Source organism: Entelurus aequoreus, linkage group LG27 (assembly GCF_033978785.1).
Source record: "Entelurus aequoreus isolate RoL-2023_Sb linkage group LG27, RoL_Eaeq_v1.1, whole genome shotgun sequence".
Classification (NCBI taxonomy): Eukaryota; Metazoa; Chordata; class Actinopteri; order Syngnathiformes; family Syngnathidae; genus Entelurus; species Entelurus aequoreus.
Window position 1 is genome coordinate 5,226,275 of NC_084757.1, and position 14,673 is coordinate 5,240,947.

At 36.6% G+C, this 14,673-nt stretch overlaps 1 protein-coding gene across 4 annotated transcripts in view; it reads left to right on the forward strand.

The window, feature by feature from the left end:
* Positions 1-4,158: 4,158 nt before the first annotated feature.
* The window catches only part of kdm4aa (lysine (K)-specific demethylase 4A, genome duplicate a), a 49,382-nt gene continuing 38,867 nt past the window's right edge, over positions 4,159-14,673 (forward strand). For all 4 annotated transcript variants that reach the window (XM_062038381.1, XM_062038383.1, XM_062038382.1 and 1 more), the window contains exons 1-5: positions 4,159-4,306; positions 10,495-10,658; positions 10,732-10,907; positions 10,972-11,086; positions 11,158-11,351. In XM_062038381.1, coding sequence (XP_061894365.1) covers positions 10,500-10,658; positions 10,732-10,907; positions 10,972-11,086; positions 11,158-11,351 — 644 coding nt within the window. In that variant the 5' untranslated portion in view covers positions 4,159-4,306; positions 10,495-10,499. The remainder of the gene's footprint in view (positions 4,307-10,494; positions 10,659-10,731; positions 10,908-10,971; positions 11,087-11,157; positions 11,352-14,673) is intronic.

The following is a 14,673-nucleotide window of genomic DNA, read 5'->3' on the forward strand; positions in this document are numbered from 1 at the left end:
TTGGACCAAGCTATATTTCTAACAAAGACAAATCGTTATTTCTTCTAGATTTTCCAGAACAAAATTTTTTCAAAGAAATTCAAAAGACTTTGAAATAAAATTTAAATTTGATTCTACAGATTTTCTAGATTTGCCAGAATAATTTTTTTTGAATTTTAATCATAATAAATTTGAAGAAATATTTCACAAATATTCTTCGTCGAAAAAACAGAAGCTAAAATGAAGAATTAAATTAAAATGTATTTATTATTCTTTACAATAAAAAATAAATGTACTTGAACATTGATTTAAATTGTCAGGAAAGAAGAGGAAGGAATTTAAAAGGTAAAAAGGTATATGTGTTTAAAAATCCTAAAATCATTTTTAAGGTTGTATTTTTTCTCTAAAATTGTCTTTCTGAAAGTTATAAGAAGCAAAGTAAAAAAAATAATGAATTTATTTAAACAAGTAAAGACCAAGTCTTTAAAATATTTTCTTGGATTTTCAAATTCTATTTGAGTTTTGTCTCTTAGAATTAAAAATGTCGGACAAAGCGAGACCAGCTTGCTAGTAAATAAATACAATTTAAAAAATAGAGGCAGCTCACTGGTAAGTGCTGCTATTTGAGCTATTTTTAGAACAGGCCAGCGGGCTACTCATCTGGTCCTTACGGGCTACCTGGTGCCCGCGGGCACCGCGTTGGTGACCCCTGGCGTAGACACTGTACCCTTTGTACAGTGTCGTCCCACGCTCTGACGAAAGATTATTTGGACTTTCCCTGATTACATGGCAACAGCTGTTTCTAAGGGAGGGGGGGTCGTAAACAGCCGTCGCCTTTGGTTACAAAACAGTTCAAAGAAAAGGTCGTAAAACAGTTCAAAGAAAAGGTGCCTGGAGGGTAGTCAGGCCCTGCTTTGTAGATCTCGGGTAAAGACAAAATCTTCCTGTGGATTACAATACGTCAAAGAAACCGACGCCTTCATGTCGCTTCCCATCCCACACAGTGGAGTTTTACAAGCCTTTTGCTTGGTCGGATCAAAGACGGCTTTTGTCCTCTCGCAGGGCGAGCTGAACTCAATGTAACACAAAGTTCTGTGATAACTTAGATACAATTATTCTGACAAACATGTTGCAAAAACCAGTGTGTTACATGGCCTTTCCTTTTAACAACACTCAGTAAAGGTTTGGGAAGTGAGGAGACACATTTTGGAAGTGGAATTCTTTCCCATTCTTGCTTGATGTACAGATTAAGTTGTTCAACAGTCTCCCTTCTCATATTTTAGCTGCCACACATTTTCAATGTCTGGACTACAGGCAGGCCAGTCTAGTACCCGCACTCTTTTACTATGACTGTTGTAACACCTGGCTTGGCATTGTCTTGCTGAAATAAGCAGGGGCGTCCATGGTAACGTTGCTTGGATGGCAACATATGTTGCTCCAAAAGCTGTATGTACCTTTCAGCATTAATGGTGCCTTCACAGATGTGTAAGTTACCCATGTCTTGACCACTAATACACCCCCATACCATCACACATGCTGCCTTTTACACTTTCACCCTAGAACAGTCCGGATGGTTCTTTTCCTCTTTGGTCCACAGTTTCCAAAAACAATTTGAAATGTGGACTCGTCAGACCACAGAACACTTTTCCACTTTGCATCAGTCCAAGCTCGGGGCCCAGCGAAGCCGACGGCGTTTCTGGGTGTTGTTGATAAATGGCTTTGGCTTCGCATAGTAGAGTTTTAACTTGCACATACAAATGTAGCGACAAACTGTGGTTACTGACAGTGGGTTTCCCTAAATTCCTTGCAATAGCTGGTTGAGAAATGTTGTCCTTAAACAATTTGCTCAGGCATTTGTTGACAAAGTGGTGACCCTCGCCCCGTCCTTGTTTGTGAACGACTGAGCATTTCATGGAAGCTGCTTTTATACCCAATCATGGCACCCACCTGTTCCCAATTAGCCTGTTCACCTGTGGGATGTTCCAAATAAGTCTTTGATGAGCATTCCTCAACTTTCTCACTCTTTTTTGCCACTTGTGCCAGCTTTTTTGAAACATGTTGCAGGCATCAAATTCCAAATGAGCTAATATTTGCAAAAAATAACAAAGTTTTGTCATTCGAACGTTAAGTATCTTGTTTTGTAGTTTTTCAATTGAATATAAGTTGAAAGGGATTGTTGCATTCTCTTTTTATTTACCATTTACACAACCTGACAACTTCACTGCTTTTGTAGTTTGTATAAATACTGTATGTTTGATTGCTATTTTTTATTTTTTATTTTGAACATATACGATGGTGCTTCGGTCATCAGTGGAGGGGCAGAATGAATTTAGGTAAAGAAAAATATTTTATGTTGTCTCTTGCATATGTGATCTCTTCTCTATTTTAATAAAAAAAAAATAAAGATGTAAATAAAAGGCTTTGAACACCTGAATGGTCAGAATGATTGTTTCTTCCTGTTCTATTTTCTTCTGGGATTTGTTTTGCCGGTTAATAAATGTGAGAAACCAAATATCTATTCTGATAATAAACGGTGACAATGATTTTATATCGTAATATGTATCATCTGTCACTGTAAATGTACTAACTCATGTTCACTCTATTCACCACTGCACTATTACCTTTTTAGGCGTGCCCCTATTGTTTATATTTTTAATTAATCCTTCATATTTATTGTTTACAGTGAACAAAGATCTCAGTCGACCAAGTCAAAATCGCCTACGTTACTTAGTCAAGCTGATTCTAAACAAGTGGAAAATGAAGGAAACCGGCTCAGTGGCCTAGTGGTTAGAGTGTCCGCCCTGAGACTTGGAGGTTGTGAGTTCAAACCCCGGCCGAGTCATACCAAAGACTGTAAAAATGGGAGCCATTACCTCCCTGCTTGGCTCTCAGCAACAAGGGTTGGAATTGGGGGTTAAATCACCAAATGATTCCCGAGCGCGGTGCACGCTGCTGCTCACTGCTCCCCTCACCTAACAGGGGGTGAACAAGGGTGATGGGTCGAATGCAGAGGACAGATTTCACCACACCTAGTGTGTGTGTGTGTGACAATCATTGCTACTTTAACTTTTAATTAACAATCAATCCAATCCACTTTATTTATATAGCACAAAAAGGGAAAAGCGGTAGAAAATGGATGGACGGATGGATTTAAACAACAAAATTTTTTCCAAAGTGCTGCACAAAAATATTAAAAACAAGACTAAAATACTATCCTTAGCGCCACCAATAACTGAATAAAAACAAAATAAATAATTGAAAACCGATATAAAAATAAATATGATTAAAAACGATTTTAAAGGTTAAAACTAGAGATGGGCCGATAAATGCTTTAAAATGTAATATCGGAAATTATTGGTATCGGTTTTTTGTTATCGGTATCGTTTTTTTTTGTTGTTTTTTTTTGTTTTTGTTTTTATTAAATCAACATAAAAAACACAAGATACACTTACAATTAGTGCACCAACCCCAAAAACCTCCCTCCCCCATTTACACTCATTCACACAAAAGGGTTGTTTCTTTCTGTTATTAATATTCTGCTTCCTACATTATATATCAATAAATATCAATACAGTCTGCAAGGGATACAGTCCGTAAGCACACATGATTGTGCATGCTGCTGGTCCACTAATAGTACTAACCTTTAACAGTTCATTTTACTCATTTTCATTAATTATTAGTTTCTATATAACTGTTTTTATATTGTTTTACTTTCTTTTTTATTCAAGAAAAGGTTTTTTATTTATTCATCTTATTTTATTTTATTAATTTTTTTAAAAAAGGACCTTATCTTCACCATACCTGGTTGTCCAAATTAGGCATAATGTGTTAATTCCACGACTGTATATATAGGTATCGGTTGATATCGGTATCGGTAATTAAAGAGTTGGACAATATCGGATATTGGCAAAAAGCCATTATCGGACATCCCTAATTAAAATACTATCCTTACCGCCACCAATAACTGAATAAAAACAAAATAAATAATATAAAACCTATATAAAAATAAATATGATTAAAAACGCTTTTAAAGGTTAAAAACAATTAAAACAATAAATACAAATAAAAATACAGTCGAAAAAGTAACAAAATAGTTTTTGGGCTTTTGGCAAAAAATATTTTGCTGAGAAGAGTCTTAAATGGAGCTTTTTGATTGGTTGTTGGAACACGGAAGTCCCTCCCATGCTGATGTAAACAAACACGCACTGCGCATGCGTCACTGCCAATAATGGAGGAGCGCCGTTCTTCGCTGTACTGATGCCTCGCTTTCCACTCCGTTAACTCGCGAGTTACGAGGCCAGACGTCTCGTCCACGTTGCGCCTTCACGTAAGTTGAACTTTGACGCTTTTTTTCTGGGCGTTCACTCATGGGAAAGTTTGAGTAAAGTGCAGTTTTGGAAGCGAAGTGAGCAACAAGCTGTGTTTGCTACATGCTAGCAACTGTCACATCGGCTCTTGCGCCTTTAAATTGGCTGTTTTTACGAGAGCGAGAGAACTGCAGTAAATGCTGGTGTCGATCGCTCACTTATATTTCTAAATGTGCTCGCACTCTTTTGACAGCGAGCTGACTAAATGATTGTGACGCCCAACAAGCCGTCTTATAGTTAGCCTGTTATGCTAGCTATTTCCCCGAGGAGCTTCTGTCAGTGGGCCACAGTTTGTGACAGACACGTCGTTCAGCCAATCAGAGGCCAGCTTGGTTTTGATGGCTCGTCTAAATGGGCGGGCCTGTTTGTGATTGGTTGTTTTGATCGACTTAGCAATGTTTACATTCTGTGGTTACATACTGTTGTCAATACAGTGTGTTATGGCTAAAAACTAGAGATGTCCGATAATGGCTTTTATACCGATACCCCGATATTGTCCAACTCTTAATTACCGATACCGATATATACAGTGGTGGAATTAACACATTATTATGCCTAATTTTGTTGTGATGCCCCGCTGGATGCATTAAACAATGTAACAAGGTTTTCCAAAATAAATCAAATAAAGTTATGGAAAAAAATGCCAACATGGCACTGCCATATTTATTATTGAAGTCACAAAGTGCATTATTTGTTTTGAACATGCCTCAAAACAATAACAGTGCAATACTTTTTTCATAACATGGTCACTACTGGCTAGTTTCTCTTGTTATATTCTTATTTTATTTTACTGTTATATTTTTATTGTCATTGTTGCTTTTTATTTTTATTCTTATTGTAATATTTTTCTATTCTGTTTCCATTTATACCCCCATTATTTACTTTTTACTTTTTAAATTCGATCTCAATTTTGTACACTGCTGCTGGAATTTAAATTTTGTACTTTGCAATATTTACATTCCGTGGTTACAGTCCATACTGTTGTCAATACAGTGTATTATGTCTAAAAACATATCACGATATAAGTGTTTTATATCGGTCGATATCGATGATTGTTGATATTTTTGATAGGTCAGAAAAAATATCAATAATCATCGATATCGACCGATATAAAACCCTTATATCGTGATAAGGTTTTTAACCATAATACACTGTATTGGCAACAGTATGTACTTAGCAATATTTACATTCCGTGGTTACATACTGTTGTCAATACAGTGTATTATGGCTAAAAACCATATCACGATATAAGTGTTTCATATCGGTTGATGTCGATGATTACTGATATTTTGATAGGTCAGAAAAAATATCAATAATCATCTATATCAACCGATATAAAACTTTTATATCGTGATATGGTTTTTAGTAGGGATGTCCAATAATATCGGACTGCCGATATTATCGGCCGATAAATGCTTTAAAATGTAATATCGGAAATGATCGGTATCGGTTTCAAAAAGTAAAATGTATGACTTCTTAAAACGCCGCTGTGTACACGGACGTAGGAAGAAGTTTTTTTTGATTGATTGATTGATTTAAACTTTTATTAGTAGATTGCACAGTACTGTACATATTCCGTACAATTGACCACTAAATGGTAACACCCCAATAAGTTTTTCAACTTGTTTAAGTCGGGGTCCACGTTAATCAATTCATGGTAAAGTACAGAGCGCCAATAAACCTTGAAGGCACTGCTTTTGCCCAGTTACATAATAACTACGGCTTTTGACACACTCACAAGTGAATGCAAGGCATACTTGATCAACAGCCATACAGGTCACACTGAGGGTGACCGTATAAACAACTTTAACACCGTTACAAATATGCGCCACCCTGTGAACCCACACCAAACAAGAATGAGAAACACATTTCGGGAGAACATCCGCACCGTAACACAACAGAACAAATACCCAGAACCCCTTGCAGCGCTAACTCTTCCGGGACGCTACAATATACTTATCGATGACTATTAATATTTTGATAGGTCAGAAAAAATATCAATAATCATCGATATCGACCGATATAAAACCCTTATATTGTCATAGGGTTTTTAGCCATAATACACTGTATTGACAACAGTATGTACTTATCAATATTTACATTCCGTGGTCACATACTGTTGCCAATACAGTGTATTATGGCTAAAAACCATATCACGATATAAGTGTTTTATATCGGTCTATCGATGATTATTGATATTTTGATAGGTCAGAAAAAATATCAATAATCATCGATATCGACCGATATAAAACACTTATATCGTGATATGTTTTTTAGCCATAATACACTGTATTGACAACAGTATGTACTTAGCAATATTTACATTCCGTGGTTACATACTGTTGCCAATACAGTGTATAATGGCTAAAAACCACATCACGATATACGTGTTTTATATCGGTCGATATCTATGATTATTGATATTTTTTCTGACCTATCAAAATATCATCGATAGACCGATATAAAACACTTATATCGTGATATGGTTTTTAGTAGGGATGTCCGGTGTATTGACAACAGTTTGTAACCACAGACTGTAAATATTGCTATAATGATCAAAACAACCAATCAAAAATAAGGACCAGAAGAAAAATACATACAATTTTAACATTTGTATTTAAAATGTAACCTTCCTCTGCTTATAATCCCCTCAGCTATCAAGGCAAAAAGGAAATAAAATGTAAACACAACCATTTCTGTTCAATGTAAAAACAATTCTAAAATCACTTAACAACAATCTCTTAAAATTAAGGTGAAAAATATGGAACATGTAAAAATAAAAAATGCTCAATGAAGTGTAATATGGGGACGGCGTGGCGGGGTTGGGAGAGTGGCCGTGCCAGCAACCTGAGGGTTCCTGGTTCGATCCCCAGCTTCTACCAATCCTAGTCCCGTCCGTTGTCCTTCAGCAAGACACTTCACCCTTGCTCCTGATGGGTCGTGGTCAGGGCCTTGCATGGCAGCTCCCGCCTTCAGTGTGTGAATGGGTGAATGTGGAAATAGTGTCAAAGCGCTTTGAGTACCTTGCAGGTAGAAAAGCGCTATACGAGTATAACCCATTTACTAAAATCGTGCATAGCGGAGAATATAAACGTAGAGAAACCTTAGGAGAACTATTTTCTGCAGGTTTAGTGCTGACTGTGGTCAAGGGTGAGTGTGGCTAAGGTGGTGTGGTATTACTGATTCTAAGCGCTTTGGTCCGTTGTAAGAAATCCCCCAAAAACTGCCATACTGTCGAGGCCATTTTTCTTGTTCTATCGACAATTTATTCGTTCCCTGCAGCACTCGTTTTGAGTTTCTCTTCTCACTCTGTGCAAAGAATCTACCGCAAGACAACCAGATGATGCAACCAAACTTGATAGTTGATAATGTTACCTGATTGGCTGCTCGCATGTAGGGATGATACTCGAAACCGGTTTTCCCGGTTGTTTGATAAGAAAAGAACCGAGTCCTCGGACTCGAATCCCTTTTTGAGAACCGGTACCCGTTATCGAGACCACTATAGTAAAGGAAAAGAGTTGATTCTTTATTCGAATCCCGTCCCGACCAGAAATGCTCCGTGTGACATCACAAGAAATGACGTCACGTAGCTCAGTCATTAGGCGCAGATAGCGAAAGCAGGAAAAAAATGGACGGGAAAAAGCTCTCCAAGGTGTAATAAAGTTCAAAACAAAAAGGTATAATCCAATGAATAACTTTACTGAGAGATTTGAGCAGGGTACAAACACATGACCAACACTTTTACGACCAACCGGAAACATAGCAACCAGGCTAGCAACGCACCTCCTTTACGGCAGCTGTCACAACGTTCTTAAAGCAACCGCAGCACATACATATATATACAACATATCTCCCTTTTTTAACTTTTGTTTTTCTTTCCTTGTAAACAAAACAAAATCACACTGTATATGTGTTGTCTGTCTAATTATAAATAATGCAGACGAGGCGTGTTGGCTGAGTTCTTGACGTTTACTTTCACGGGTGACGACATTCAACAACACTTTTCAGGGCTACCGCGCATGCTCGTCACTCCCGTTGCATGCTGGGTAGTGTAGTTGTTATATTCCTAGCTCATAACATCTTTCCCCCTATAAAGAAATAATGTTAACTCAATAAAGTGTATTTCTTCTTTTAGCTTTAACTTTTCATTTTTTTGCATTGTAACCACATTTGCAAACAACTTTTCTCTTCATAGAATTTTCTTTCAATGAACAAAATAAAGTGCAAAAATGTCAAAGCATCATAACAAACAGTTATGTCAAATAGCAGCAGAAGTGCACTTTTTGGAGAGCTGTATTATTTCCAGTTTTGTGCCCGAGGGACTGATTTTATTTAACACTATATTATTATTTATACACCTATAGTGATCACAGAGACAGGTTGTTTTTGTGTTACTGTATATATTTGTTTTTCTGAAAAATCCCCCTTAATATACTTTGGGTAACAACAGTCAATATTTATTTATTTTATTTTATTTTTTTAGGGGGGTAACAGTCAATATTTATTTTTTTATTTATTTTTTATTTTTAGGGGGGTGACAGTCAATATTTATTTATTTTTTAGATTAAATTGTTTTCTTATATAATAAAAGTGAGCTTTTGTTAAACCAAATATTGTGTGTTTTTTTCCATATACAACAACCTATCTGGACTCCATAAGAGAATCGATAAGGAATCGGTTCGATAAGAGGATTCGATAATAGGCTCGAACTCGATAATTTCTTATCAAACATCATCCCTACTCGCATGTCACTCTCACCGATCAGCGATCACTTCCGGCATTGCTCGGTTACCAAAGACCAAGTGCCTTTTATTCATGCGCCCAATCTTGCTTTACAACTTCCTGTTTCTTCTGACAAAGAAGAAAAAATTGATTATGGAACTTTTTATCGAACAGATTTTTTTTTTTTTATTGATAACATGTCAATCGCAATATGCTGATATCGTTTTATCCCCCAGCCCTAATAAATAAACATGCACGAAAATATATTAACGTTCACTTCAACAGCATCAGTATCTTTTAGGGGTGTAACGGTACACAAAAATATCGGTTCGGTACGTACCTCGGTTTAGAGGTCACGGTTCGGTTCATTTTCGGTACAGTAAGAAAACAACAAAATATACATTGTTGGGTTATTTATTCACCAAATTTGCAAAATCTTCCACCAAAAATATTTTTCTTAGTGTAATATTTGATGTGAAGTAATGGGAACCTTGGATAGGTCAATAATTCATAATAACATTGATTTTGATTCAATATTATGTTTTGAGCAATGACAGTTTGAAAGAAAAAAAACCAGCTTTGTTTTATTAGTCAACATTGCAACTTTTTCTAAATTACATTTAACCTTTAAGCTTTTTAATTTCACTTTTGTTATGTTTTTGTTTATTTGAATAGTGTTTTTAGAATGTGCCGTGGGCCTTTAAAACATTAGCTGTGGGCCGCAAATGTCCTCCGGGGCACACTTTTGACACCCCTGCTATTGATAATAAAACATTAAATGTGATAAATCTATGGGTAAAAAGCAGAGCCTGGCGACGCATGCGCGTTTATCATAACTCTCTCTCTCTCTGTCTCTGCCTCTCCCTCACCAATGCTGCTGTTTGTTTTGTTTTTAACCCCTTCTTAACTCTGAACGTACATTGAAAATACACGCAACCCTAACTCAAAATGCCGGACATTTGAGGCATTTAAGAAACTCCGCCCTGACAGCCCCGCAAAAGAGGACATGTCCGGTGAAAAGAGAACATATGGTCAGTCTATCCTAGCCCGTTAGCTGCTAGCATGCCGTGTGTTGTGCCTCATTGTTTACACAACGTGCGTTACGCTACTTAATATGTCCGTGTGGAAACTCGTTCGGTACACCTCCGAACCGAACCGGAACCCCCGTACCGAAACGGTTCAATACAAATACATGTATCGTTACACCCCTAGTATCTTTTATTATTGAATGTATCAAATGTGATGAATATTTAATGGACCACAATGGAAACAAGCCTTTTGGCTTTTTGCGCCATCCATTTGCCTTTTTAAAGCATTACATGGATTCAATTATTTAAGATGTCAATAAACTTCTCAATCAATCAATCAAAAAATAGTAGTAGTAATCAAACTTTTCCCATTCTGCATGCTATTGTCTACTAATCAGAGTTGATGTGGAAGAAGGTGTCCACCATGAGTACAAACTCGGCAACCAAGAGTGGGGCCTGCAGGATCATGACATTCAGCCCGTCCTCGGATGACTTTAAAGACTTCAGCCGCTACATCGCCTACATGGAGTCACAAGGAGCGCACAAAGCCGGAATGGCAAAAGTAAGTCGTGTGTTGCACGTTGTGGGTGACTAAATGGGCCTAACGTGTCCTGTTTGTGTCCTTTTTTCTGCAGGTGATTCCTCCCGAAGGCTGGAGACCCAGGAAGACTTACGACGACATCGACGACCTGGTCATTCCCGCTCCTATCCAACAGGTGGTGACGGGCCAGTCGGGCCTCTTTACTCAGTACAACATCCAGAAGAAGCCCATGACAGTCAGTGAGTTCCGCAAGGCCTCCAACATGGACAAGTAAGTTTACAGTGACAACTTTTTTACTCTGAGCTTTTCACAGAGCATCTTCAATTGTTTACAGGTTCTGCAATCCCCAATATGTTGACGTCGATGAACTAGAGCGCAAGTTCTGGAAGAACCTGACTTTCAACCCTCCCCTCTATGGAGCGGACGTCAGCGGAAGTCTCTACGACCCGGTGAGCGGAGACACTTTGCGTTCCGGTACCGCTCGAGCCGCGCCGTGCTCACCGTGTGGCCCCGTTTACAGGGCGTGGCCGAGTGGAACGTCGGCCAACTGGACACCATCTTGGACATGGTGGAGCACGAGAGCGGGATCAAGATCAAAGGAGTCAACACCCCTTATCTTTACTTTGGCATGTGGAAGAGCACCTTTGCCTGGCACACGGAGGACATGGACCTCTACAGCGTCAACTACCTTCACTTTGGAGAGCCCAAGTCATGGTATGTGCAAACATCTGCTGACAGGATTTTCATTCTGAGTCCTACTGATTACTTTCGTAGTACCATATTTTTCGGAGTATAAATCACCGGAGTATAAGTCGCACCGGCCGAAAATGCATAATAAAGAAGGAAAAAAACATGTACCGTATTTTTCGGACTATAAGTCGCAGTTTTTTTCATAGTTTGGCTGTGCGACTTGTACTCAGGAGCGACTTATGTGTGAAATGATTAACACATTAGTGTAAAATATCCAATAATATTATTGATGTCATTCACGTAAGAGACTAGACGTATAAGATTTCATGGGATTTAGCGATTAGGAGTGACAGATTGTTTGGTAAACGTATAGCATGTTCTATATGTTATAGTTATTTGAATGACTCTTACCATAATATGTTACGTTAACATACCAGTTGGTTATTTATGCCTCATATAACGTACACTTATTCAGCCTGTTGTTCACTATTCTTTAGACATTTTAAATTGCCTTTCAAATGTCTATTCTTGCTGTTGGCTTTTACCAAATACATTTCCCCAAAAAATGCGACTTATACTCCAGTGCAACTTATATATGTTTTTTTCCTTCTTTATTATGCATTTTCGCCCGGTGCGATTTATACTCCGGAGCGATATATAATCCGAAAAATACGGTAAATATAATGTATTAACAATATATTTTTTTACATAAGCTGCCAAAAAATATTTAAATGATACTTTAAAAACTGGCAGCTCAGTCACCAGAATGTTACAGTAAAAGCTTTTTTTTTTACAGCATATAAAAAAATGGTATGGAATGGAGAAACAATACCACTGTTTTTTTTTTTAAATCATAAAATCTTGTTGTTTTAATGTTTTTTGTGTTTGTTTTTTAATATTTTAGTGTCTTACTGTATATGCAAAAATACAGTACCAAAGTTGATTATACGGTAAAAAACGGAATTCAACCATAAAATCTATTGTCAATTTTACAGTCTACAATTTGATTGATAATTTTTTTGGAAATCATAAGTGAAGCAGATATTTAAGTATAGTATTTATCTTTATTTTAACGACAAATATTTTTGGAAGACCGTATTTTTCGGATTATAAATCACAGTTTTTTTCATAGTTTGGCCGGGGGTGCGACTTATACTCAGGAGCGACTTATGTGTGAAATGATGAACACATTAGCGTAAAATATCCAATAATATTATTGATGTCATTGACGTAAGAGACTAGACGTATAAGATTTCATGGGATTTAGCGATTAGGAGTGCCAGATTGTTTGGTAAACGTATAGCATGTTCTATATGTTCTAGTTATTTGAATGACTCTTACCATAATATGTTACGTTAACATACCAGTTGGTTATTTATGCCTCATATAACGTACACTTATTCAGCCTGTTGTTCACTATTCTTTAGACGTTTTAAATTGCCTTTTAAATGTCTATTCTTGGTGTTGGCTTTTATCAAATACATTTCCCCAAAAAATGCGACTTATATGTTTTTTCCTTCTTTATTACGCATTTTCGGCAGGTGTGACTTATACTCCGAAAAATACGGTGTAGATCGCACTGGAGTATAAGTCACATTTTTGGGGGAAATGTATTTGGTAAAAGCCAACAGCAAGAATAGACATTTGAAAGGCAATTTAAAATGTCTAAAGAATAGTGAACAACAGGCTGAATAAGTGTACGTTATATGAGGCATAAATAACCAACTGGTATGTTAACGTAACATATTATGGTAAGAGTCATTCAAATAACTACAACATATAGAACATGCTATACGTTTACCAAACTATCTGTCACTCCTAATCGCTAAATCCCATGAAATCTTATACGTCTAGTCTCTTACGTCAATGACATCAATAATATTATTTGATATTTTACACTAATGTGTTAATCATTTCACACACAAGTCGCTCCTGAGTATAAGTCGCACCCCCGGCCAAACTATGAAAAAAAAACTGCCACTTATAGTCCGAAAAATACGATATATATGTATATATATATATTAGAGATGTCCGATATATGCGTTAAAATGTAATATCGGAAATTATCGGTATCTGTTTTTTTATTATCGGTATCGTTTTTTTGTTTGTTTTTTTTTTGTTTTTTTTAATTAAATCCACATAAAAAACACAAGATACACTTACAATTAGTGCACCAACCCAAAAAAGCTCCCTCCCCCATTTACACTCATTCACACAAAAGGGTTGTTTCATTCTGTTATTAATATTCTGCTTCCTACATTATATATCAATATATATCAATACAGTCTGCAAGGGATACAGTCCGTAAGCACACATGATTGTGCGTGCTGCTGCTCCACTAATAGTACTAACCTTTAACACTTCATTTTACTCATTTTCATTCATTACTAGTTTCTATGTAACTGTTTTTATATTGTTTTACTTTCTTTTTTATTCAAGAAAATGTTTTTAATTTATTTATCTTATTTTACTAATTTTTTTAAAAAGTACCTTATCTTCACCATACCTGGTTGTCCAAATTAGGCATAATAATGTGTTAATTCCACGACCGCATATATCGGTTGATATCGGTATCGGTTGATATCGGTATCGGTAATTAAAGAGTTGGACAATATCGGAATATCGGATATCGGCAAAATGCCATTATCGGACATCCCTAATATATATCAATCATTCATTCATTCATTCATTAGTACAGGTCAAACGTTTGGACACACCTTCTCATTCACAACACAACTGAATGTCCCAACCCCATTGATAAAGCAAGAAATTCCACTAATCAACCCTGATAAGGCACACCTTTTTGAAGTGAAAACCATTTCATATGACTACGTCTTGAAGCTCATCGAGAGAATGCCAAGAGTGTGCAAAGCAGTGATCAGAGCAAAGGGTGGCTATTTTGAGGAAACTAGAATATAAAACATGTTTTCAGTTATTTCACCTTTTTTTGTTAAGTACACATAAAGGTTTATTTGAAATAAGGACGGATACAGAAACGTAGATATCTGAAACAGTTATCCAATGTATGCATCGTAGTGTTTGTAGCCAAAGCTCATTTACAACACTTGTCCCCAACAACAACAACACAGATCTAACATCATTAAAAATAGGAAAATAAAAAGAATAAGGCACAGAGGAGTGGATAATAATGATAATAGTAATGATACAGACAAAGTGCAAACTATATAAAAGCCAATAATAATGATAATAATAACACAGACAAAGTGCAGACTAGATAAAAAACAATTAGTAAAAATGAGTAAAAACTAAACATGGGAACACGATTGTTGCTCAACTAGCCACAATTTTGTTTGTTTTTTGAAAGTGACATGTGCAGGTATACTTT